The sequence below is a fragment of the Peromyscus californicus genome, unplaced genomic scaffold (assembly GCF_007827085.1).
Source record: "Peromyscus californicus insignis strain IS unplaced genomic scaffold, ASM782708v3 Scaffold_2__1_contigs__length_46816999, whole genome shotgun sequence".
Lineage (NCBI taxonomy): Eukaryota > Metazoa > Chordata > Mammalia > Rodentia > Cricetidae > Peromyscus > Peromyscus californicus.
Window position 1 is genome coordinate 46,170,224 of NW_026294540.1, and position 25,275 is coordinate 46,195,498.

General features: G+C 53.6%; 2 protein-coding genes across 8 annotated transcripts in view; one reads left to right on the forward strand and one right to left on the reverse strand.

Moving 5' to 3' along the window:
- Positions 1-19,468, forward strand: part of Evi5l (ecotropic viral integration site 5 like) — a 43,510-nt gene extending 24,042 nt beyond the window's left edge. For 3 of the 6 annotated variants that reach the window (XM_052754679.1, XM_052754676.1, XM_052754677.1), the window contains exons 7-20: positions 16-159; positions 362-451; positions 1,783-1,880; positions 1,970-2,030; positions 8,573-8,626; positions 9,722-9,754; positions 10,734-10,874; positions 11,834-11,962; positions 13,727-13,867; positions 13,993-14,148; positions 14,252-14,398; positions 14,496-14,591; positions 14,673-14,768; positions 14,946-16,698. In XM_052754679.1, the coding sequence (XP_052610639.1) occupies positions 16-159; positions 362-451; positions 1,783-1,880; positions 1,970-2,030; positions 8,573-8,626; positions 9,722-9,754; positions 10,734-10,874; positions 11,834-11,962; positions 13,727-13,867; positions 13,993-14,148; positions 14,252-14,398; positions 14,496-14,591; positions 14,673-14,768; positions 14,946-15,233 (1,674 nt within the window). In that variant the 3' untranslated portion in view covers positions 15,234-16,698. Of the gene's footprint in view, positions 1-15; positions 160-361; positions 452-1,782; positions 1,881-1,969; positions 2,031-2,212; positions 2,365-8,572; positions 8,627-9,721; positions 9,755-10,733; positions 10,875-11,833; positions 11,963-13,726; positions 13,868-13,992; positions 14,149-14,251; positions 14,399-14,495; positions 14,592-14,672; positions 14,769-14,945; positions 16,699-19,356 lie in introns of those variants that run through there. The other 3 variants (XM_052754681.1, XM_052754678.1, XM_052754682.1) reach the window with 3 other exon arrangements.
- Positions 18,353-25,099, reverse strand: Prr36 (proline rich 36). 2 transcript variants are annotated; one of them, XM_052754674.1, is made up of 7 exons: positions 24,834-25,099; positions 24,623-24,691; positions 24,007-24,284; positions 23,795-23,897; positions 23,024-23,136; positions 20,879-22,936; positions 18,353-19,851 (listed from the first exon to the last, which is right to left on the reverse strand). In XM_052754674.1, the coding sequence occupies exons 3-7, from the start codon at positions 24,275-24,277 to the stop codon at positions 19,328-19,330; spliced, it is 3,069 nt and encodes a 1,022-aa protein (XP_052610634.1). In that variant the 5' UTR covers positions 24,278-24,284; positions 24,623-24,691; positions 24,834-25,099; the 3' UTR covers positions 18,353-19,327. The 2 variants fall into 2 exon arrangements, with proteins under 2 accessions (XP_052610634.1, XP_052610635.1); XM_052754675.1 differs by having other exon boundaries at positions 24,569-24,691.
- Positions 25,100-25,275: the final 176 nt, after the last annotated feature.

Here is a 25,275-nt window from a genome sequence, read left to right on the forward strand (position 1 = left end):
CCCCTCCCCACACAGGAGCAGCTTCCGGACCTAAACACCCACTTCCGATCACAGAGCTTCCACACGTCCATGTATGCATCATCCTGGTTCCTCACACTCTTCCTTACCACCTTCCCCCTGCCTGTTGCCACCCGGGTCTTTGACATCTTCATGTATGAGGTGAGTGCCCCACAGAGCACCTCTGCCCCCACTCCACTCTGCATGTGGGGGGAGTCACATCACACCCCAAGAAAGAATCATGACCAACCACATGGACAAAGGAAGGGCTAGGGTGTGAGGAGGGTCTGAGCCTCTTGGTGTGAGGATGGGAGACTCACTAGTGAGAGGACAGGGGATCATGGGGCCATGGTTGCTTTTGCAGGGATTGGAGATTGTGTTTCGAGTTGGCCTCGCCCTGCTGCAAGTGAACCAGACAGAGCTGATGCAACTGGACATGGAAGGCATGTCCCAGGTGAGTCAGGATGGCTGGGAAGGTGAGACTGACTCTGCTGGAGGTGACAGGCACAGGAAACCTTCCCTTATGACGAGAGGGGAGAGAGAGATGTGGCCAGTTGGTAGAGTGATTGCCTGGCATGCATGTAGCCCTGGGTTCTATCTCTAGCACTACATAAACAGGCAGAGTGATACATGGCTTCAATCCCAACACTCAGGAGGTGGAGGCAGGTGGATCAGAAGTTCAAGGCTAACCTGAGATGTACAAGATTCTAAGCTATGAGGGCCTGGCTTCCCAATGGAAGTCATTCCTGAGCATCTGGGATCCTTTCTGCTATCCTCTGAGGAGCCACAGGCTCTGTCAGATACAGCCCAGAGCCAGCAAATGAGCACTGGGAAGACAGGGAGGCCAGCACACTCACCTGATTTGGGGAGGTCCTATCCACTCTTTCCCACCCACTTGTTACAAGTCCCCAGAGTTTGCCTACAAAGTAACCTGGCTGAACTGGGAGACTTTCAATATGGTTTCATCCCATCTCTCAGCCTGGGGGACATGTGAGGGAGCCCCTCCCTGCCTGGGCCTGCCCCTGGCACAGTATGCTAGAGCAGAAGCCAGCTTTCCCCTCACCATGGTTTCCCTATCACACAGGCCCCTACCCCCTCCCAGCATCTTCCAGCTGGTGCTTCAGGAAAGAATGCACAAAAGCCACAGTTGTGTCAGTGAACACGGGCATCCATTGTCCAAGACTGCCTGAGGGGACCAGCTGGGCGGAGGAACAGGACCTGTTGTCCACTGGGCTTGTCTACCCCCTTCCTGAGGAAGGTTCCCTCATGCTCAGATCCCATTCATCCCAGCCCTGCCTTCAGAAGGTCCTCTCGCCTGATTGCATTAACTTAATTTTATTTATGATTGTTGTTAATGTGGGGTTGGGGAGAGGAAGAAAGAGTGAGGAGGGTTCATGGCCCATGGTCAGATCACAGGACTCACAATTCAATTCTCTCCTTCCACTCTGGGTTCTGGGGCTCTCTTCCTACTGTTGGCTCCAGGGACACCACTCAGGTCAGGCTTGGACAGCTAGCCAAGCTGATCCCCACCCCACAACCCTGGGCCTGATTTTCTCAAGTTTCCCCCAAAGGCATCCTGGGAAGGCAGACCTTCCGGTCTTCCCCAGATGTTCCTTCTCACACAGTCATTCATTAGCACTACAAATGCTGGCTGAATAGCCAAAGTCTACAGCCTAGGTGCTGAGACAGGAGAAGCCAGTCCTCGGCAGTAGCAGAATACAGTGACAGCTGAGGCAGAGCCTGATGGTCAGGACCCATATGACAGTGACTCCTGTATCCCCGCAGTACTTCCAGAGAGTGATCCCCCACCAGTTTGACAGCTGCCCGGACAAGCTGGTCCTCAAGGCTTACCAGGTCAAGTACAACCCTAAAAAGATGAAGAGGTCAGTGCCCGGGAATGGAGATCCCGAGAGGGAAGCCCTCCCCAACCCCGGGGAGGCGGGGACGGTGACCGAGTGCTCTGTCCCCACAGGCTGGAGAAGGAGTACGCCGCTATGAAGAGTAAGGAGATGGAAGAGCAGATCGAGATCAAAGTGAGTTCCAGAGGCATGGGGGAGGGGCAAAGATGGGCGCCCTGGGGGCTTTCCCTCGCAACTCTAGAGCTGGCCGCTAGAGGGCAGTCCTATCCAGTGCATGGGTGGAACGGACTGGCCGGGGCAGACACCCTGAGGCTCCAGATGACCCTCGTTCACAATACCCTTCCTTCACCTGCCAGCCCGGCGTGGGAGCGCCTGTCCCAATTGGCATATCCTCAAGAGCTGGCCACCCAACAGTAAACAAGACAGCCAAAGTTCCTTGCCTTCATGTCCCCGAACCCCCGTGTCATGGGGCGACAGTCAATAAATAACTGAAATAGTGTGAACTCCACAGAGTGCTCTGGATATAATCATACAAGAGAAAGCCAGACGCGCCTGGGAAGACACTACAGGTCCATGGGTCCAGTGCCAAGGGCCTAGGGTAGCAGCAGTGTACCTGGTGGGCAGGAGAACACCCAGAAGGCTTAGAAGACCTGGGAGTCTTCAAAGTTGGGGGCTAAGAGGAAAAAGGCTGGGGCAAGCAGGATATGTAGGCTAGATATGGGCACCCAGTGAGGGTCCTGGTTGCGCTGGCGGCTGGCTGCCAGCCCTTTAGAATCAGTTCTTTGAGTGCACAAAACCTCTGAGCCCAAACTCACCTCTTGATGGCCTCTGCTTCACCCCTCTTCATGTGATTTTAGTATTCGCCCAACAAACACTGATTGAAACAAAGAGGAGACCTGGTCTTAAGTGACAAGGACCTGGCTTCCCAGATGAAAGCACTCTTGAGCACCTAGAGTTCTCCAATACCTCCCCATGGAGCCCTGCCAAATATAGTCCAGGGCTAGGATTTAGAAGAGGGGAGAGAGGAAGGCTCACCTACTCCAACCCACTGACTAGCTACAGGTCTCCAAAGCCCACTGGCCAAGAATGAGGGCCCTGCCACCCAGTGTAGAGGACAGACAGGGACACACCCACACACACAGACCTGGTTCTGTCCTCTCCAGCTGATGAGGCAAAGTGGTTAGTTAGCAGTAGTGTCCCATGAAGGACACAGTTGTATGACCCTAGCAGGTGAATTCACCTGAGCCTTGGAGTCCCCATCTGCAAAAATGGGACTTTTTTTTTTTTTTTTTTTTTTTTTTTTTTTTTTTGCTGTGCTGTTCCTATTCCTATTAACCTTGTGGTCATCGTTCCCACCTCCTGTAGAAAGTCAGGGGCAGAGCCTAGATGATCCAGACCACCTGCACCTGCAGGCTGAAGCACCTGGCCCTGCTTGAGGGTTCCAGAAAGTCTCTGTCCTGGGCTTGTGAGTCATCTCACAAGAAAGGCAGCTTATGTGTTGTACCAGATCAAAATGTGGTTCTTGCTGTATGCAGTCAAGGGGCCTGCTCTCATCTGGTGACTGTGAGGACCCAGCTTTAGATAAGAATGCCACAGACCCTTGGGCCCAAGGCCAGACTGAAAATTTCCCCTGAGATTTCCCCAGAGGCCTTGGGAAGTCAGGTGGATACCTTCACATATGGCACGAGTGTCCTGCAGTTTGGTCTTTCACCTTCAGCCTTTAAAGCATCATGATTTGATGCCAGGCAGTGGTGATGCACACCTTTAATCCCAGCACTCAGGAGAATTTCTGAGTTCAGGGTCAGCTTGGTCTACAGAGTGAGTCCCAGGCCAGCCAGGACTCCACAGAGAAACCCTGTTTCAAAACAAAACAAGACCAAAACCACCCTTACTTGTTTGAATCTGGTAAGGCAAGATGGCAACTGCCTTTGAAAGAAGAGTGTATTGGGGCTGGGGCTGTAGCTTAGTGATGAGCATTTGCCCAGCATGCACAAGGCCTTGGCCTCTGTCCTCAGCACAGAACAAAAGGAAAAGAAAAAACAGGGCAAAGGAGGCGGCTCCGTGGGTAAAGTGCTCCCTGTGCAAGCATGAGGACCTGAGTTCTGTCCCAGAACCCGTAGAAAACAGCCAGGAGCAGTCGTGTGCCTTAATCCCAGCCCTGGAGACAGAGACAGGCAGATAGATGCTGGGTCCGCTGGCAAGCCAGCTTAGCCAGACCGGCAAACTCCAAGTAAAAGAGGAGAAGTGAGGCTGTGGAGATGCCTCTGTAAAGTGCTTGTCTCTCAAGCGTGAAGACCTGAGTTCAGATGTCCCAGGACCCAACTGTAAAAGCCAGGCAACCTTGGTATGCATTTGTAACTTGGGACCAGGGGAGGTAACAGAAAGATCCATGGAATGTATTAGCCAGACAGCCTAGCTCAGTCCATGAGCTTCAGCCTCAGTGGGAAACTGTATTTCAAAAACTAAAGTGGAACAGGTATAGTGGCAGATATCTACATAATGAGTTCCAGCCCAGCCATGACATAGTGAGACCCTGTCTCAAAATAAACCAACAAACCCAGGCCTGGCAGCACAGTCCTGTCATCCCAGAACTAATGAAGCAGACTTGAGAGGATAGGAGCACACAGTCTTCCTCAGCTCTACGACAAATTAGGGGCCAACCTGGGCTACACAAGACCCTGTCTCAACAAAAGAACTGAACAGGCTGGAGCCAGGCATGGTGGTGCACACCTTTAATCCCAGCACTTAAGAGGCAGAGGCAGGCCGATTTCTGTGAGTTCCAGGCCAGCTAGGGCTTAAAGTGAGAATTTTTTCTCAAAATATAAACAATATAAATAATAAATAAAATAACTTTAAAGTAAATAAGTAAAAATTTTAAAATAAATAATTTAAAGACTGACCACTGGCTTCCATATGTATGTGTGCACTAGAGCATGAGCCTAAACACACATGCCTGCACATACACAGATATGCACACACAAGTATACACAAAAGAAAAGAGAGTTGGTTACTCCATTTCAAGAGTAAAAAACAGGACAGGTCAGTCAGAGAACATGGAGGAGGCACGGACCAGAAACTTCAACATGCTTTCTACAGGAAGAAAGAATAAAAGCAGGGCAGGTGTGTGTGACAGGCTCGGGACCAGGGAGAGTGGGCAATGTGAGCAGGCAATTTAAGTGATTTTCTCAGCTTCAAGGAGATTCCTCCTAGTGTTTATATCAGCACTGGGCCATTAGAATAAGGGTGGTATCCATTTAGTAAGCATCAGATAAAAGAGGCATTGAGGACTTGGCTTCTGAACTTGTTGGTTTTTATTGGAAAGACAACATACCTGCCATCTAGCAGTCAGCTAGTTCTGGGAAGGATTATCTGTCCCAAGCTAGTGAGGCCTCGGGATGCTGAAGTGTCATAAAATGCAGAGACTCTCAGGGTCAGCAGGTTGGCTCAGTGGGTGAAGGCACTGCCACAGCTTGACGACCTAAGTTTGACCCCAGGACCAGCAGGTGGGAGGAGAGAGCTGACTTCTGCAAGTTCTCCACAAGTGGGCCGTGGCAATCATGCGCATGTGCACACACAAAATAAACATATAGATGTAAATAATTAAGTACAAAATTTTATTTATTTGAGGATGTTGGGGGGTTGTTTTGTTTGGTTTGGGGTTTTTTGTTTGTTTGTTTTTGTTTTGTTTTGTTTTAGATGGAGTCTTCCTATGCAGTCCTGGCTGGTCTTGAACTTGACTCCCCAGTCCTGGGATAACAGCTATGTGCCAGCAAGCCCAGCCTCATTTATTTATTTTTTATTGCTTGTTTTTTCATTTTTAACCTTAAACAAGAATGTGAGAAGCAATGAGTTTGTTGTGATGAGGTCTTTATGTATATAGTACAAGCTGTCCTCAAATCTGCAGTCCTCTTGCCTTGGGACTATAGTTAAAGGTGTGTGTCATCATCTACAGCTAGAAAAAAATTTTTTTGAGATCACGTATGTGACCTTAACCTGCTTTGTAGCCAAGGATGACCTTGAACTCCTGATCCTCTTGCCTCCACCTCATGAATACTGAGATTAGAGACATGTGCAATTACACCCCGGGTTATAGGGTCTTGGGGATTGAAACCAGGGCTTGAAGCATGCTAGGCAAGCATTCTACCAACTAAGCTACATCCCCAGGCCCCCATTCACAATTTTTTGTAAACTGTGACCAGTATATAGTCCTACATACCCCTCATTCATTCTGCTTCCCTTTTTTCCCTTTTGGGTAATCAAGAAAAAGAGGACTTGTCAGCTGGGCCTGTCCAAGCTTCTCTGTGGGTGGTGGTGCTAGGTGCATGACCAGCTAAGTTCAGATTGGTCAGAGCAATTCAGGAGTTACAGGCCAGGCTCAGGAGACCTAATTCTCCTTGTTCTGAAACAGATCCAGCCATGCCGGGAAGCTCAGCTGAGGCTCCACTTCTCTCTGGCTCAGCTTCCTTACACACAATGTGAGTCCGTGACCATCGGACCCATGATTTGCTCCAGTTGCTTTCTGGGAGTTTCTGTCACCAGAAGCAATTCAGGACATATTCTGTGTAACCAACCTATGGAAAATATTCTAGTTTCATTTCTGCTGCTGTGATAAAATACTCTGACAAACTGAGGCAGTCTGGAGAAATGGCTCAGCAGTTAAGAGGACCTGTGTTCACAACTGTCTATATCTCCATCTCAAGAGATCTGATGCCCTCTTCTGGCCTCTGTAGTCATTCCATGCACATAAAGTAAATAAAAATCTCAAAAAAGAGTTTTTTAAACTTAAGACAAGAAATTATTTATTTTAGTTAACAATTCCAGATTACAGTTCATTACAACCAGGGAAGTCACAGCAGAAAGAGCTTGAGACAGCTGGTCACATGGCATCCAGTCAGGAACAAAGAGATGCTTGCATGTTGAGTATGTGCTTGCTTATGGTCAGCTCTGTTTCTCCAGTCATGCCGTTCAGGATTCCCTGCCTGGGGAATGGTGCCTCCTATAGTGGGCTGGCTCCTCCCACATCAATTAAGGCAATCAAGAAAATCCCCTACAGACATGTCCACAGGCCAACCCATGTAGACAGTCCTTCATTGAGATTCTCTTCCCAAGTGATTCTAGGCTGTGTCAAGTTGACAACTAAAAGCAACCCTCACAGCCAGGTAGGACTCTCAGTCACCTAATAACACAAATGATTTCTTTATAACCAAGAGCTGAGGAGGCTAGCTATAACACATCTGCGTACATTAGCTTCCTAGAGGGTCACGAGGGAACCTAAAACCACAGATACTTACCATAAATTCTTCATCATGGAACAGCAGGCAGAACCAAGCATGGTATGATGCACCTCTATAATCTCCTACTCAGGAGGTAGAAGGATTAGAATTCAAAGCTGACTCTACTATATAACAAGACTGTAGGAGGCAGGAGAATAATAACCAAGGCAATGTCTCCAAAAGGCCCTGAGTTCTGTCCACACCCTGGCATCACACCACATACACAGCATCATGGTATACACCTACCGTCTCAGTTCTCAGGAGGTGGAAGCAACAGCATTGAGGAGTCAAAGGCAACCTTAGCTACACAGCAAGTTCTAAGCCAGCCTGGGACATATGAGATCCTATCTCAAAAAGAAGTGATTAAAGCCAAGGCCACCTACATGTTCAACACAGGAGAGGGGGGTTGTTCCTGAGAGTCTAACTCAGGGGCTGCTGGGACCAAGGCAGAAAGTGGTCAGGACTGCCTGGCATCAGATTCTCCCCAAACACAGGGGCCTCTGCCCTTGAAAGGCCAAGGCAGAAACAGACTACAGACTTCTGAGGACAGTGTAGATGCTGACTTCAGTGTAGATGCTGACTTCTCCTTTCACACACACACACACACACACACACACACACACACACACACACACAGAGAGAGAGAGAGAGAGAGAGAGAGAGAGAGAGAGAGAGAGAGAGAGAGAGAGAGAGAGAATGAATCACACCATGAAAGCTTTCTGGGTTGTTTCTACTGAAAGTTTGGATTTTTTTAAAAATCAATTTGAACTCAGGAGGCAGAGGCAGGCAGATCTCTGTGAGTTTGAGGCCAGCCTAGTCTACAGAGCGAGTTCCAGGACAGCCAGGGCTACACAAAGAAAAACAGTCTTGAAAAACCAAAATCATCATCATCACCACCACCATCATCATCATCATTTTGGGACAGTATCTTATGTAGAACAGACTGGCCTCCAATTCACTATGTAGCCAAGGATGAACCTGAACTTATGATCCTCCTGCCTCTGATTTTGTGAACCAAGGGCTTTCATGTGTGCTACAAAAGTACTCTACCAACTGAGCCACATTCCTAGCACCAAAACAGTTTTAGCTTTTAAATTTTATTTTATTTTGGGTATGTATGTGTGGGGTGTGCAATAACATGCATATGAAAGGTCAGAGGACAACTCATGGGACTCAGTTCTCTCCTTCCACCATGTAAGTCTTGGGCATCTAACTCAGGTTGTCAAGCTTGGCAGCAAGCACCTTTATCCAATGAGCCATCTTATAGGTCCTCAGTATTTTTAATGAGCCATCTAGATAGGAATATGCCTCATTTTCTGAAATTTCTGACCCAGAACATGAAGTCCCTAAGGACCTTCCTTGACTTCTGTGGTTGGTGAATGGGGATTAAGTGCCTGTAGGTGTTCAGGCATGCTCTGAAGTGCTCTTCTTCTTCCTCTGTAGAGGCTTCGAACAGAGAACCGACTGCTCAAACAACGGATTGAGACCCTAGAGAAGGTGAGGAGTGTGGGTACCAGCTGCTAAGTTCCAAGTCTCAGGCCTCAAAACACCCAGCAGCCTTTAAGGCTAGGGCCATTGCTCCGTTGTGAACCAGCTGATTTAAGCCTGGGTGGGGCAGGCATAGTGGCCGTGCTCTTACAGTCTAAGCACACAGGAGGTGGAAGCAGGAGAATCAAGAATTCAAGGCCAGTTGGCCTCGGCTACATGAGACCCTGTCTCAACAAAGTATGTGGGTGGCCTTTTCTTCAAACGCCCCCAACCCCACTGAGATTTGGGCTGCCGTTGTTAGAGGTTCTTGGAAGACTTCTCTCTCTCTGCATCTCGACTCAGGCCGCAGGGTTGCAGCTGAATTGTAATCTGTGGATGTAACTCAGTGGATGGCAGTCACAAACTACATGGGTAGGAAGATAAGCTCTGTCAGTGGACCACAAGGAACCCTAACCTGTAATTTGTCAGTCTCACCCTAGAAAGGGAGACAGAATGGAAGTGGGGGGAGGGGGGAGGGAGCCTCACAACTTGAGGTGGAGAGGCATGGACTTGGCCTTGGACCCCACTAGGTTAAGGATGGTGGTTTGGGTGATTTAGCATGACTCTGGGCCCCACTTCCTACTCCTCAGTGCTCCTCATTTGACTATTCACCTACTGCAAGGAGGTAGTAGGTCATGGAGAGGATGTTATTACCACACCAAAAGCCTCAATTCTTGTTTCCTCTCAAGATTAAAATGCACTCCCTGCCCCAGCCCTCTCTGGGACCTCCTCCTCACACAGTGAAGAGACCCTGCCCCAGCCCTCTCTGGGACCTCCTCCTCACACAGTGGAGAGTCATTCCTGCTGCTGAGTTTTCTCAGCCCAGTGCACCCTGACCTCCCCACTCATATGAACCCCTCTCCAGGACGGAGCTGGCTCTGGCTTTGGTCTTTCTCGGGGTCCTCTTCTGCTGGTTCTCTGGTCTTCACTCCTCTGTCCCCTGCTTCTAGAGGTAGCCCACTGCGTTAGTGACAAGTGGTTCTTGTCTGTCTCTCCCCCTCTTCTGTCCCCTGCCTTCTGCTCTGCCTCCTTCCCCTGTTGCTGGGAACCCCCTTCGCCTGGTAGGAGAGCGCGGCCTTGGCTGATAGGTTAATCCAGGTACTGTAGCCTTTCCATATACCTCTGCACTCTCCATCTCAGACCCTTCCTGGGTCCCTGCACAGACAGCCAGTAACCACCTCTTTCCTGGCCACTGCCATTTTGGGGGCAAGGGGGCAGGCCTGGCAACTTGCATGGAGGGAGCAGCTTCCAGGGAGACCAGTGCTTTCAGGGAGGGGGCATGTGAGCTGGAGACAAACACCAGGATGGGAGGTGTTTGTGGGAGTGAGATTAGGAGAAAACTTACACTCAGCATAGTCAGCAGGCTTCCTCCACCAAGGGGCAATAGATGCCACCCCAATAGGGCTCAGGACCCTTAGAGCATTTGGTTGTAGGCCTTGACATGTGCTGTGCTCAGCTCACATGAATGTGCTCACCCAAAGGCATGCATGCATAATTGCAGGCACACACACAACCTTCCGATCCTGTGCTTCTGCCTGCCACCCATCACCATCTCTCACTCGCCTGCTTCTGCTGCTGCTTCATTCTTGGATGGCTTCTCTGGAAGCTTCCACACAGCACTCAGTGGCCCGAGCCTGGAATGGGGGACAGGGAGTGTCAAGTTGGGTGGGAGAGAGAATGTGGGCGGAGGAAGTGGCCTCTGGGGAGAGGTGTATTTCACCTTTCAGAGGCCTTTGGCTCCGGATAACAATCTTTCTCTTCATTTGGGACAGAGGCAAACAGCCAGAGTGGGGGAAGGAGCCCCAGCTTGGGAATTGGGGGCACTTGTCACTTAAACCTGGCAGCACCTCCAGAATGTCCAGTACTCCCAGGATCCTTCAGGTGGCCTGTCCTTGCCTGTCTCCACCCCTCCATCCTGAGGCCTGCTGTGGGGCACCCCATCCCAGGCTCTGAGCACTAAAGGCCATGCCTATCTCACTCTACCCCTCTCTCATCCTCTCTGAGCCTCCCAGAGGCCAGGCCTGGGACCAAAGCAGATAGTCACGGCCCCTTCCCACCCCGTCCTCACTGTGCTCAGGGGCAGGTGACACGGGCACAGGAGGCTGAGGAGAACTATGTCATCAAACGAGAGTTGGCAGTGGTGAGACAACAGTGTAGCTCGACTGCAGAGGACCTTCAGAAGGCACAGAGCACCATCCGGCAGCTGCAGGAACAGCAGGTACCAGGCGTGGGGGTGGGGTGGGGTTGGCTGGCAGGACCGCACCTCCCACAAGCCTATGTGCCCCCCTTCCTTCTGGCCCTCAGGGACTAGAGCTAGGAGATGGGTAGCGGTATCCAGAGGCTAGTGTGGATTTGCTGGCCCTCACAGCCAGCCACCCCTAGACTCCACAGGACATCCTAAGATGTCTTATGTTGAGAATGAACGGTAGGGTTCCTTTGAAAACCAAAGAACCTCTGGGTTCCTACCATGATGATATGAAGAGGTAGGTGAGGTCCAGAGCTATTGTCCTCAGGCTCAAGGGGAGCACTGAAAAAGAGGTAGCCCAGAAGAGGGGTACCTCATAAGGCCTGAAGCCTATCTTGACCCAGGAAGTGATGCTGGCACCAAGAATCAGAGTTCCTAACAGGACAGAGGTCAGGGAATAGGGGGATGTGGCTGGGGAAGGGGTGCCTGCCAAGGCCAGATTGGGGTCGTTCCCTAGAGAAATGCCCTGCCAGGCTACCAGAGCAGAAAGAGAGGGTCTTGGTTTCTACCCAAAGGCCCAAAGGGAACTTTCTTCCCTCTTATCCTTCCCTGTTTCAAAGTGAGGACTGAGGGGGGAAAGGTAGAAAGGCCTTAACCCTGCCCCTGGTCCCTGACCACGCCCATGTGTATGATTTCACAGCTCACCATACTGCAGGAGCACATGCCCTACCCCCAGCCCATAGTCCTGCGACTGAGTCTTGGAGGCTCTCAGAAGGCATCTTGAAGTCATGGAAAGTCCCATTCCCAACATTCATTCTGTACAGTTTTCCCTGGAAATTAGCCAAGCCAGTTCCATTGCCTCCAAGTGCCATGAACAGAGCATGGGTTCAACCCAGGATGCCCCAAAACTGGGACCCTCTGGCCCACTAGCCTGGAAGCTGTCCACTGTGCAGCAGTCTCCACCAGGGACCAATGCTGGTCTTTGTCTCCAGGAAAACCCTCGCCTCACAGAGGACTTTGTGGCGCACTTGGAGACAGAGTTGGAGCAGTCACGGTTACGTGAGACAGAGACTCTGGGGGCCCTTCGAGAAATGCAGGACAAGGTTCTGGACATGGAAAAGGTATGACTGGGAAAGGAGACAAAGGTCTTGAGTGAGTTTTAGGAGCTTCGGAAGCCAGACATGGCCACATACACCTATAATCCCAGCACTGTGGCAGAGAATGGGAGGATCTCTAGCTTGCTGGTCTTTAGCCTAGCTCCAGGTTCAGTGAGAGATCCTATCTAAAGGGAATAAGGCAAAGTGTTCAGACACCTGACATCATCCTCTGGCCTCGTCAAGCATACACACATACACACATCTGCCTATCACAGAGAGAGAGAGAGAGAGAGAGAGAGAGAGAGAGAGAGAGAGAGAGAGAGAGAGAGAACAAGAAGAGGCAGCAGCAGGGCAATTGCCTTACCTCATGTCAGTTCCCATGGAGGAGTGGAAGAGGAGACCTTTCTGTGCTGCCTTATAGCCCATTGTCACCTCAGCATTGTCCCCTACACCACCACAGTCTCCAAACAGACCTCACCCCAGAACTTCCCATGCCCTTGAACTGTGTGGGCTCATATACACAGCAGCACAGCCTGCCCCAAGTCTCACTCTTAAATCACGATGTGCGGCAGGCTTCATAAGTTCCTGGGCATCCCACTGCACTGTGCATGTCTCCCTGCAGCTGAGGTTCCAGGATGCAGGGAAGGAAAGGCTGACAGGGGAAGGCCCAGGCCCATTAATTAGGACTGCCTACTCCCTCTTCTCTCCCATGAAGAGACTCTCCAAAGGCACACTAAGGGCCACACTTTCCTGCCTGTAGCCCTGGAAGTGGGCAACCAGACCTCCTGAGTGCCTCCCCAGCTGCTTTATGAGTTGACATAACTCAGGCTGAGGAGGTACCTCAGTTGGTAGAATGCTCACCTAGCATACATGAAGCCCCAGATTCCATCCCTGGTGCACACCTGTAACCCTAGCTCTGGAGAGATGGAAGAAGGAAGATCAGCCATTCCAGACCATCTTTGGCTGCATAGCAAGTCAGATTTCAGCCTGAGTTACCTGAGATCATGTCTTTAAAAAAAAAAAAAAAGCCAACCCAAACCAAAACAACAGCAAAAACTCTCCTGGAAGCTGCCACAAAGTCCTTGAAGTTGAGAAAAAACCCTCCCCCACCATCTGCTACAACTATGTGAGGGCCAGAAGCCTCAGCACCATCAACACACCTCCACACAGGAGGGAAAAGTGCCCAACCTAGACCTAATAAAGGGTCAGTAAGGACCAGGCCTACCAAGTTACAACATGAGCACCACCACACCCCAATCACCAGGCCCTTTCCACACCAGGACAGAATAGAGGCTGGTCCCAGTCCTGTCTGTTTCTGGAGGCCAGACCTGGGGAGAGCACAGGGTGCTGCTGCCTGTCTTGCCACCCCTGCTGATGCAGTTCTTAGTACTGGTCCTGGGTCCTGAAAGGGTTGATTCTTGGAGTTGAGAGCAGAGCGGCACTCACCCTCGCTGCCCCAGTGTGCATTATGTAATTGGCAGTAATATTTACAGGAGGCCTCACAGTTCAAGGGGGTTTCCCAAGGACAGACTTGAGATAGAGTAGATGCTGGTTTTGCATCCATTTTGCAGATAATGGATCTTAGCTAGGGTCACACTTGAGGGTCCTCTTCCCCTGGACCTAGTCCCTGCTCCCATGGGTATGCTGTAGTCTAGGGTGCTGTCCTCCCATCCATCAATCAGTTGCCCCACGCAGAAGATCCAGGAAAAGGCCCGATGCATGGGTCCTACAGCACAGGCATGGAGTTACAGCAGCTTTCTGGGTTCCTCACTTCCTGACTCCCTGCAGAGAAACAGCTCGCTGCCAGATGAGAACAATGTAGCCAGGCTGCAAGAGGAGCTCAAGGCACTCAAGGTGCGGGAGGGCGAGGCTGTAGCCTCTGCTCGAGAGCTGAAATTGCAGCTGCAGGAGCTCTCGGACACCTGGCAGGTGAGGACGGGTGGTGAGGGTGCCCCCAGCAGGATGTGCCTGGAACAGCTGGTGGGCCGTACTCTTGGGCTTATTGGAGACCAAGGCTGGCTCTAGAACCCTTCCACCCCGCACCCCCCTTTTAGGCCCATCTTTCCCGCGGTGGCCGCTGGAAGGAGTCCCCGCGGAAGCTGGTCCTGGGCGAGCTGCAGGATGAGCTCATGACTGTGCGTTTGCGCGAGGCCCAGGCCCTGGCCGACGGCCGCGAATGGCGACAGCGAGTGGTGGAACTGGAGACGCAGGTAGGCCACGCCTACACGGGGACAGTGACCGCCACAGCGGGCTCCTTGACCAAACCGTGACACACACCCTCCTGTTGCTGTGCCCTCTGGTCCTCCTTTCCAGGACAACATCCACCGCAACCTGCTGAACCGTGTGGAGGCAGAACGTGCGGCTCTGCAGGAAAAGCTGCAGTATCTAGCGGCACAGAACAAGGGACTCCAGACTCAACTCAGCGAAAGCCGCCGCAAGCAGGCAGAGGCGGAGTGCAAGGTGCAGCCCCTGCCCGGACCCCACCACCCCACCTGGGACCTAGCCACCTCCTTAACCCAACCTCTGTACCACCCTCCACTCCCACCACCCATTTCAGAGCAAGGAGGAAGTGATGGCGGTGCGCCTTCGGGAGGCCGACAGCATGGCCGCAGTGGCGGAGATGAGGCAGCGCATCGCAGAGCTGGAGATCCAGGTGAGCCGCAGGAGCTGGGAGGATGGTGGTCCCCCTGGGCTGGCCATGCTCTGACTGCCAGTACTCCGGCCTTACCGTCAGAGGGAGGAGGGTCGCATCCAGGGCCAGCTGAACCACTCAGATTCGTCGCAGTACATCCGCGAGCTGAAGGACCAGATCGAGGAGCTGAAGGCTGAGGTGAGAACAAGGGATGCTGGCGACAGGCCAGACTCTGGTGCAGGGACCCGGATTCAGAATGAAGCTAGGAGGGCAAGGGAGGAGGGCGCCTGATGGCCGGGCTTCTGTGTGGGTACATCAGTCTACATCTCCAACGCGCGGGTGCCCCCCACCCCACCCCACCCCCGCGCACCCCAGGTGCGACTGCTGAAAGGCCCACCAACCTTCGAGGACCCGCTGGCTTTCGATGGGCTTAGCCTGACACGGCACCTGGATGAGGACTCTCTACCATCTTCTGATGAAGAGCTGCTGGGCGTGGGTGTGGGCGTGGGTGCAGCCCTGCAGGACCCACTCTACCCTCTGTCGCCCCGGGACGCACGCTTCTTCCGACATCTGGAAAGGCCAGCCAAAGACAGTGAAGGTAGCTCAGACAGCGACGCAGACGAGCTGGCAACGTCTTATAGCAACCAAGGCCTGGACAACTGAGGCTGGGGGCCCACTCACTGGGAGCCTGGAGGCCGCAACCACTGCTTGCCGGGAGGAGAGGGCAGCAGTCAGTGACCTTGCTGCTCCGCAGTACTAAAAAATTCTGTGCCTCTGTGGCTCCTGCCAACCAAGGGCCATGAGGAGGAGGCGGCACAGAGCGCAGGGCCTTCTGGCAGGCCTGTCCTACGTAGCAGTGTTTACCTGTTTTGGTCCGTATGGTCCAGGCCCTCGTGAGTTCAGGGGGTGCCTGGGTCAGTTACCTGGAGGGTGTTGCTCTCCTAATATGAACAAGGGCCGAAAGTGCAGAGGTCCCAGGACTTGCTAAGCAGGAAGCTTCCTCCTCCCAGTCAGCTTCCCGTTGGGACAAGGGTGGCCCTGCTGGGTGGGGCCCAGGAGCCGCAGTGGGTTCGAGGAAGGAGGGGCAACTTGGACTGCATATTAGCACCCCAGGACAGGCTCCCTGGACACAGTGATTTTGATCAGCCAGTCCCTTGCCACCAGGGTCAGATGGCCAGGCTGGGCTTTTCTGCCTGGTGCAGGTATCATGGCCCCTGCAGCAGAAACCAAAGTCCCCCCCCATCCTGTGTGCAGGGTCACCAGGGGTGTGAGTGGTCAGTGAGAACCAGCTCAGGCCTGGGCAGTGTCTCCCCACTCTCTAGGGCTGCAGAAGCTGCAGAGACCCTTTTCCCCAGAGCACCCATCTTCCTCTGGAGAGTACTAATATCACACATGTTGGCTGGCTGTTGAAGAGAACCCCTTCCTTAGGAGTTCTCAGCCTGCTTGTTCCTGTGTCCCTAGCCCCACTTCTGGCCAGAGTTTCCCAGTCAGAGTTACCTCCCTTTTCTCCTTGAAGTGTTTCCGTGGTCTCTGCCCAGTCAGAGTTGAGAATGGTGCCAAAGTCCATCAATGCCCCAGGCTCCTTTATCCTTCACCCCTGCATCTTGGGACCCTGGGGACTGACCCCCTCTCAGTGCTCCTAGAGCCTCAGGTAGGGTGGTGTCCCAAGCAATCCCTGGGTGCTTCCTAGGTGGGCCCCCAGCTCAGTCTCCATTCCTGGTGGCCCACTCTTTAAGTGTTAAAAAGCCTGGGGGCTGGGGCAGGGTACCCCTGAGGAGGCCCTCTTAGGTGCCTCTCACGTGCCCTTCCACACTGCCCACCACCATTTTGCACACTGCCTGTTCACACTCCATGTCTCCCAGGCAGGAAAGATGGAAAATAAAGTGTATTTACACAGTCAAAAGGGACCCTGAGTGGAACAAGCCAAAGGCCTGGGATAATCACAGCAAGAAGGTGCTGAACCCCCATCCTTGTGTTCTGGAAGTTCAAAGATGAATGCAGTGGCTAGTCGGTGTGAGAACGGGCACAGGGCTGGAGAGAGGGTTCAAACCAGCTTCGGGAAGAGCTGGGCCCAGTGATATCCATTCAGCAGAGACTCTAGGAGGCCAATGAAGTGTTCTGCCCTGTACTTGCCTCTGTGGAGTCTCTACTGTCATGGGAATGGGTACTGAGGGGTTAACGAGTGAACTGCCATTAATGTAATGCCAAAATAGACAACCAGAGCAGAAAAATCAAAACAGCTTCCTGGAGGAGGCAATGTGAGGGGTTTCCCTGAGGGCAAAAGCACAAAGGCCAGATGCATGGGAACTAATGGGGAGAGAAGGGGTCACTGTCTGGGGAGGAGCCAGAATATCCTGGAAGAAGGAACAGATCTTGGGTGTGTGGTGAGACCAGGAAGATGGTGAGTGTGAGTGCTCCAGTTAAGATCTGAGTTTGGCTTGAGCTGAGGGCAGTGTGGGGCCTATGGAGAAGGCTGAGAAGAGAGCCTATCGAATGGGAAATCCCCACTGAGGACCAGTAACCAGGCCAGTGCATCAAATGCCAAACTGAGTCAGGCAATGGGGACATTGCGTTGGAGGGCTGTCTGGGAGAAGGGTGCCCAGGGTTAGCTCCTGCTCACGGGGTGGGGGCAGTATAGCCAAGGACACTAAGACAACTATTTACTGCCCGATGGCACTGAGCAACTGGAGACAATATTGATTCCATGTCAGAATAGGTGAGTCCCCTACAAATGTTCCCATTCATTCCAGTCACACAGATCTAACACTGATGCTCATCTGTCACTGTGCCTACTGCTCCCAGGGGATCACTAATCACTGATCTGGGGCCTGGCAATGAGGGAAAGGTCCACATAGAAGTTGGCCTTGAGGTCCTAGCTGCCTAGTGTTAAGAGTCAGTCAGCTTTTTGCTGGGCCTGGCGGCGACTTTAATCCTAGCACTCAGAAGGCAGAGGCAGATAGATCTGAGTTCAAAGGCCAGCCTGGTCTACAAAGCGAGTTCCAGAACTACAGGCCAGCCAGAACTACCCTGTCTTGTGGGGGAAGGCTTTTTTCTCTTAGACTTGTCTTGACATCTGGGAACAGGATATCTGGGGTTCCCTCCAGGGCTCAACTAGAGAATTAATCTCTGGCTTGCCACAAATCTCAGTGCTAGAATCCAGAGCATTTGCCCTAAACAACAGAGGTAGCAGTGTCCATCTGAGACAGGAGCCTTCTCTCTTTGAACTGTAAGCTAGGAGGTGGCTGCTTCAGGATGAGGACAGAGAACTTAGTTGTCTGTGAAGTAAGGTGGCCCAACACAGGGCACTGCCATTTTGGCTCCCACACTGTGAGTGCCAAGCAGAAGATCCTTGGACAGTAACATGCAAGGGGAAATATCATGCAGGGGCACTTGGAGAGAGAGAGAGAACCTTGACTGGGGTTATGGGCTCCAGGGACAGGTTGATTGATGGCTGGGAGGTGGAAAGCAATTCTGATTGGTGGACTTAAAAGATGGTAACTGAGGAGAATTCAAGAAATCGTCTGGAGTAAGAGACAAGGCAAGGATGCCCCTGTGATGCAATATGTAGAATGGCATGGTGCCAACTCCTGGGTCCTTCTGCACCGCCCCTCCCCCACAAGGTACAGCCAGGTCAGGCCACTTTGGCCCTACATTTGTGGAAGTTCTTTCTGCAAGCCTGAGGAAGTTACTGCCTTAACACTATATCCTCCTTGGTGAAAGAAGATGCAGAGTGTCTCAGTTTATCTCCCTTAACTGTGATAAAGTACCTTGACAAAAGCAGCTTAAGGGAGAAAGGATTTATTCTGGCTCACAGTTCAGGGCACAGTTTATCACTGTGGGGAAGTCAAGGCAACAAGAGCCCGAAGCAGCTGGTCACAGAGCAGTGGGTGTGTGCTGCTGCCCAGCTCTCTGCTTACACAGTCCAGGGTCCCAGCCAAGGAACGGTGCCACCCACAATGGGTAGGGGTTCCCACCTCAGCCCAGGCAAGCTAAACCATCACAGAGGGAGAAGTAACAGATGAAGTCAAGGACTCACCATTCCTCTCCAATCAAGTTCATCCTCCAGGCCCAACTCTCAAGCACGAAAGAGAAGGGATGCACACAGGGCAAAGGGGCTGTAGCAAGGGGTACCCAGGAGTGCAAATTACCCCACATGCAGGGTAAGAAGAGCTTTGGTGGCTGTCCGGTTTGGTGACCAGCTCATCCACTCAGGCCTTCCTGAGCCTAACGTTTTCATTAGAAGTGTGACCCAAAAGAACACAAGACCATTGTAGGCACTATCTCACCAGCCCCCTTACTGTAGAAAAGTCACACAGTTCAGCCAGAACTCCGACTTACTCAGGCATACCCAGGAGTGTGGTGTAGCCTGGCCCTTCAAACTGACTGATCAGCTACCTGTCTGGCTCTTTCCCGGCTCCCATCACCATGGCACACAGGCGCCAGTATCTCAGGTTTTACTGCACACGAGGCTATTGGTATGCGAGGCTATTCATCCACTTAACATTCTGTGTGGTGTGGCTCCTTAGAGAAGGGCTGTGACTTAGGCCAAAGAGGAGCTCAAGTGGAAGGCCTAGGCCTAGGTGTGGATGCATTCCAAGCTTAAGCCAAGGAAGGATAGGAGCATAGCCTGGGCCCAAAGGTAAAAAACCAATCCATCCAGTTGTCTCGGGAAGTGGGAGCAGAGACTAAGACAAAATGTAACCGGAGGGGTGGATTCTAAAGCGGTATTCATATGGTGAGTGGGGCTGGGGGCTGGCTCAATGAAAAGTCTCCACTTCCACTACAGTCCAATCACCCTGTGGGGAGGCCACGTCGTCCGGGGAGAAGCTGGTGACCGAAGTGATGCTGGCACGTGACTCGTCCAAGGGAGACAGCAATTCGGCCCAGCGGCCCAATTCGGCGTCGCTGAGCGGAGCCCGGGATCCCCCCGGGACACCACCACCCCCTGCGCCTCCTGAACCACCTTCACTGCCTGCAGCTGCACCCTCAGCTGCGGCTAGTAACAGCGTCCGGCTCAGCAGGTGCTGCACGACGCTTGCCTGTAGCGCCCCCAGCGGCAGCTCGCCGAGGCGAGCCGACTTTGGGCTTCTCGAGGACGCTCCTGAGCCTGCTGCAGCAGTTGCCTTCCCACCGCCAGAGCCCGGCCTCGGCTCAGGCTCTGGTTCCGCATCCAGGGATCCAGGGGTAGGGGCCACCGACTCCGGTCCTTCAGCTTCGTAGATGGTGCACAGGCCGTCAGAGGAGCCCGGGCAGGCAGCCGGAGGCCACGGCAGGGGAACTCCTGTAAGAGCAGAAGTGGGGACCGGCGAGATTGGCTCAACCGGTAAGAGCGCTTGCCAACAAGCCTGACAACCGGCGTTTGATTTCTTGAGCCTACATAGTGAAAGAGGAATAGTGAAGGAGGAAACCAACTCCCACAAGTTGTCTGACCTCCGCGTCAGCACTGTAACACATGAGCCCGCACAAATATTTGAGCAAGTGAATAAATATAATGCATGATGTGGAAAAAAAAAATGTAAGGACCAGCAGGGGGCTGGAGAGATGGTTCAGTGGTTAAGAACACTAGCTGCTCTTTCAGGAGACCTAGGTTCGATTCCTGCGCACCCACGTGGTTGCTCACAGTGGTCTGTAAGTCAAGTTTCAGGTATCTGACAAACTCTTCTGGTGTCCACGGCACCACATACGTGGTGCACAAACATACATTCAGGTAAAGCACTGGTACACATAGAATAAAATGAAAAATAAAAATAAATAGGGCTGGAGAGATGGTTCAGTGGGTAAGGTACTTGCCACTAAGCCTAAATACCTGAGTTCAACCCACAAGTAAGGTGAGAACTGAATTCTATAAGCTGGCTGACTTCCACAAGTGCACCAAAGGAGTGCATACCCACAAAGAGATACAAACACATACAAAAATAAATAAATTAACGTGATTTTACTGATGTGGGGCTGGAGAGAAGGCTCAGATGTAAAGAACAAGAACTGCTCTTGCAAGGACCTGAGTTCGGTTCTAAGCACGCATTTCGGGTGGCTCACAATCGCCTGTAACTCAGAGCCACACACGTGCAGCATACATACACACACACGAGTGTGTAAATAGTTTTTCTTTTTAAGAGGAGGTTGCAAGATGACGACCTGAGTTCCAGTTCCATCCTCGTAACTCACATGGTAGAAAGAGAATATACTTCCATGCGCATGCACATATATACACACAAAATAAACATAAATTTTAAATTAAAAAAAAAAAAAACAGATATGGGGCTTGAGGACTCCTTGGGAAGCTCCGCCCCCGAGCCTAGAATCCTTACCTGGAGCGCCGCGCACTACCAACGGTGGAGCAGGACCTCGACTCCAGGAGGCCGGGTGGCAGGCCGCTAGCTCCGCGTCCGCGGCCGGGGAGACCGTGGCACAGCCCTCGGGTCCGCTGTCGTAGCCACGGAGCTCCTCTGGCGTGCTCGTGGCGCTGCTGCTGTGGCCTGCCAGGTCCGGGCCGCTCAGCGTACTGGACGGGCTTCGCGAGGGTGGCGGCGGCGGGGCAGGGGCCAGCGACAGGGTCAGCCGTGGACTTGAGATCGGGACATCTGGGCCTGGGGTCGGGGGTCGACGAGGGGCTTGCAGTGGGGGTGAGGCGGGAGGAGAAGGAGGCTGAACAAGGGGCGAGGTCAAGCCAGGAGAGGCCTGCGGAGGGGGCGTGGTCAGGGGAGAGGGAAGGGTCTGTAGAGGAGGCAAAGCCAAGATTGGGACCTGTAGGGGAGGTGCAGCTGTGGCCAGTGGGGAGGAGGGAGCCTGCAGAGAGGGCAAGGCCAGAGAAGATGGGGCCTGCGGAGGGGGTGAAGTCAGAGGAGTGGGTGAATCTAGTGAAGGCGGGGCTTCTGGTGGCGTAGTTGCCAAGGGAGACGGAGGTGAGGGTGAGGGAGAAAGAGGGCCCTCCAGAAGAGGTGAGGCAGGAGGGGAGAGAAGAGCTGGCAGAGGGGGTGAGGCCGGGGACGAGGAAACAGGCAAAGGATATGTAGCAAGAGAAGGCACCTGCAAAGGAGGCGAGGGTAGAGAGTGTGCCTGCCCAGGGGGTGAAGGCAGGAAAGGAGGTGAGGCCTGCAGAGAAGGTGACCCCAAAGAGAGTGGGGCCGAGAGTGGGTCCTCGGCCGAAGGAGGAGGCGTGGCCTGCGGGGGCGATGAGGCCAGTGAGGGTGTCAACGGAGAGGCCTGTAAAGTGGGCAAAATCAGAGATGGTGGGAGCCTCCGGGGAGGCGTGCCCACGGAAGAGGGCGGGACACACAGAGGTGGTGAGGAGGAGGGAGAGGAAGAAACTGGAGGAGAAATGGCCAGAAACAGAGGGTCTTGCAAAGGCGGCGTGGTTAGATTAGAGGGCGTGGCCTGGAGAAGGGACGGAGACACAGAAAAGTTGTCCGGGAAAGGGGGCATAGTGGACAGAGTGGGTAGAGATGGTGTGACAAGGGGAGTGGGCTGAGTCTGTGGAGAAACGGGCGGAGAAGGAAGGACTTGTGGAGGAGGCGTGGCTAGAGGTAGAGGCGTAGGTGAGAAAGACGTGGCCAAGAGAGTCTCCTGAGGGAGCGAAGCTGAAGAAGCCTGGTTGCAGGGCATACTCTGTACAAGGGGTGAAAGCAATGGAGAGATTACAGTCATTGGTGGGGATGAGTCAGAGGCCTCTTCAGTTCCCAGACTTGTGGGTGGAGCTTGCAAAGGGGGCGTGGCTGGTGGAGAGGGGAGGTTCTGCAGAGAAAGTGGAGGAGGTGATGGTGGGTTTATGGCCTGTGAATGGGGTGTTGCCTGTGAAGAGGGTTGTGCCTGGAGTTGAAGTGAAGTAGGTAGAGGTGGGGTGGCGGGTGGAGAGGGAGGGAGTGTGGCCTTCAGTGGATCCTCTGGGACCTGAGCAGGGGATGCCTGAGGTGTGCTGGCTGCAGGTGGAGCAGGCGTGACTGAAGATGAACCAGAAAGCAGGCTCTGTGCGGAGGTTCTGTCCTTCCTCGGGACTGTGGTCTGGGGTGGGCGCAGAGCTTGCTGCCCTTTTGACTTGAGCTGTGAGTTGTGCGCAGGAGCCCGGGGGGTTACACGCGGAGAGACCCCAGAGCGGGCTGGGGAGAGCTGAGGGGTACCGCTGGAGCTCAGGGAACGGGAGGCCGGCTTCTGCAGGCTGCCACCAGCGGCAGAGCGCCTCCTAAAGGCTGGGCTCAGCTCCGGGGCACTGGGTTCTGCAGCACTGCTCGCAAGTTTCCTGGGTGCCTCGGTGGTCAGGGAACGCTGCCGGGCACTGGGAACTGGTCGAGGAATTCCCACCTCTGTAGCTGGGGCCCTGGACCGACGAGTGATGGCAGGGGAGGAGGTTCCTGAGGTGGACCCTAAAGAATCTGCAGACAAAAATCAAAGTCCAAAAGAAACATGGGTACCTTGAGGCTGGCCGGCCTCAAAGACCTGCTTGTTTCCAGGTCACATACCTTTTCGTGTTCCAGAGCTCAGAGTATTCCTTTTGGGTGCCTCTGGTGCTTTACTCCTGACCACAGGTTCCTTAGTCGGGGGTTGAAGTCCCTTCTGGACAACAGGGCCTGGTCTGGGAACAGGAATGCCAACTGTTGTTGATACTCCCAGTTGCACATTCCCCACCTATGAAATGGAGTTGCTTGCCTTTCTGTGACCCAACCAATAATGGCTTTTGTCCAATTTGACCCATTATCTGCAAGTGTTCCTGAGTGTGCACATGTGTGTACAGTTGTGCTCACTCATGCATGCACATGTGGATGCCAGAGGTAAACAGTGGCATCTAGCCGGATCATTTCCCTGCCTTATTTTGGATTCTGTTTTATTTATTATTACTATGTAAACCAGGCTGGCCTCAAACTCGCAGAGATCCATATGCCTCTGGCTTCTGAGGGCTGGTATTAACAGTGAGTGCCACCACAACCGGACATTTTAGGGGAAAGGATCTCTCACTGAACCTGAAGCTTGGCACTTCCTCCGTCCAGGACCAGGAACCCACCTCTCCCCACCTCCCATTCCTGTCCAGAGCTGAGGTAACAGTGGTACATCACCGAGACAGGCTTTCACATGGGTGCTAGAGTTTCAAACTCAGGTCCTCAGGTGCAACAAGCACTTTACCACAGTGAGCCGCCTTCCCAGCACAGCCCATTCTTGTGCAATAGCAAAAGGTTCCAGATTGCTAAACTAAACCTTGCTTGGGGAATTAAGGAGTTAGGGGATTAGCATGTTACCTGGTGATCCCACTGCTGGCCCGCCCGGGGCTAGAAATAGAACCCTGGCCAGAGATCTTCATAGGGGCCCTCTCTCCTTTCACAGAAGCTGGGGGCCTGGAGGCTTCGGGGAGAAGACAAAATCAATGGTATTTCTGAAAAAGAGGAGTATCCGAGAAGGAAGAGGGAAGGTGAGCGGTGTCAAGATGGAAATCACAAATGCAGCCGAGTACCTGGGCTGCGAGGACCTGCCCCCGCACTGCGCGCTGGTGCCCCTTGAACAGCGGTCTGTGGAAGAGTCGCTTTGCCGACGCCCGCGGCTCGCTCTACCAGGGGCCTTCGCCCAATAGCTCCGTTTGCTTCCAGGACTCGAAGGGCTGCGGTGGTTACAGGGGGAGGAGGTCGAGGGGATCCAGGAGGAGGCCTAGGGGTCGGAAGGCCAGGGGGTCGTGAAGCTGACATCCGCGGGGCGGCTCCTGCCTTGACCCTATCCCTCTTGTCCATATTGCACCTGATGAAGAAGACAGAAGGATCAACATCCCAGGTCCTGAACCACTCGCTATAACCCATCCTGGAGCCTCCCCGTGCTTCCTCCAGCATCGCCACCCATGGGTGCCTAAACCTCAGCCTCAATTTGCTTTCCTTCCAACCACCACACCCGCTCACCAACCCGGCCGCTCGGTGTTGTCCTCAAGTCCCACCGCCACCTCCATCCCCCAAAGCTGAGAAGCCCTGTTCGGGTCCCCCACCCACCCGTGCCGCTGCCCTCTTACAAGACAACATCCATGCCCCTACCCGTAGCCTCGCCTCTCGGAGACCCAAATGACCAGTCCCCCAAACAGGGCTTACAGATTCAGGGGCCTCCGAGTGCACACCGAATGGGATTCACTAGCGTCCTCCCTCAGGTTCCCCAGGCACCTGCAGGGAGAAAAAGAGTGGCCTCGTTGCCCGCGAACGGGCTCCGGGAGACAAAGAGCTGCTTCCCGGCCCGACCCCTCCCCCAGCCCGGTCCCCTAGGCCAGCGATCCGCCCGCTCCACCTGCTCACATCGCACACTCACCTACGCCTCTGGCCACGAGCCGCTCCACGCAGGGTCGCCTGGGGTGGGGCTGGGCCTGAGCCGCGGTGGCGGGGAGCGTGGAGAAGGCAAGGGGAGGGGGCTGCAGGCGACAGTGCCTGGGGAGCCTGGCCGCGGCCCCGCCCCTCAGTCGCGGGCGGGGAGAGCCCAGGATGCGTGCGCTCGTGCTCGATCCACAGCCGGGAGCGCGCAGAGGGGGCTGAGAGAAGAGGCGCGCCTCCGAAGAAGGTGCGCGTGCTGCCTTCCTGGGACCACGGGGGGGGGGGGGGGCTAATTCCTTAAGGACCCTCACAATCCCCTACTCAAGCTCTTGCACCTGCTCCTTCACAAGCACTTGGAGACACCCCCTTCTCAAGCACTTGGAGACCAACATTCTCCTGGACAGGGATAGGCTGGGCCTTGGCAACCAGTAGGGCGGGCCCGT

What these genes read in the sequence shown, in the direction of transcription:
- Prr36 (XM_052754674.1), bottom strand. Translation starts at nt 24,277, where the DNA reads ATGGACAAGAGGGATAGGGTCAAGGCAGGAGCCGCCCCGCGGATGTCA. An exon ending in GGCAGGTCCTCGCAGCCCAG is followed by an intron (nt 23,898 to 24,006) that starts GTACTCGGCTGC and finishes TTCTCCCCGAAG; the next exon opens with CCTCCAGGCCCCCAGCTTCT. An exon ending in GGTAGTGCGCGGCGCTCCAG is followed by an intron (nt 19,852 to 20,878) that starts GTAAGGATTCTA and finishes CTGCTCTTACAG; the next exon opens with GAGTTCCCCTGCCGTGGCCT.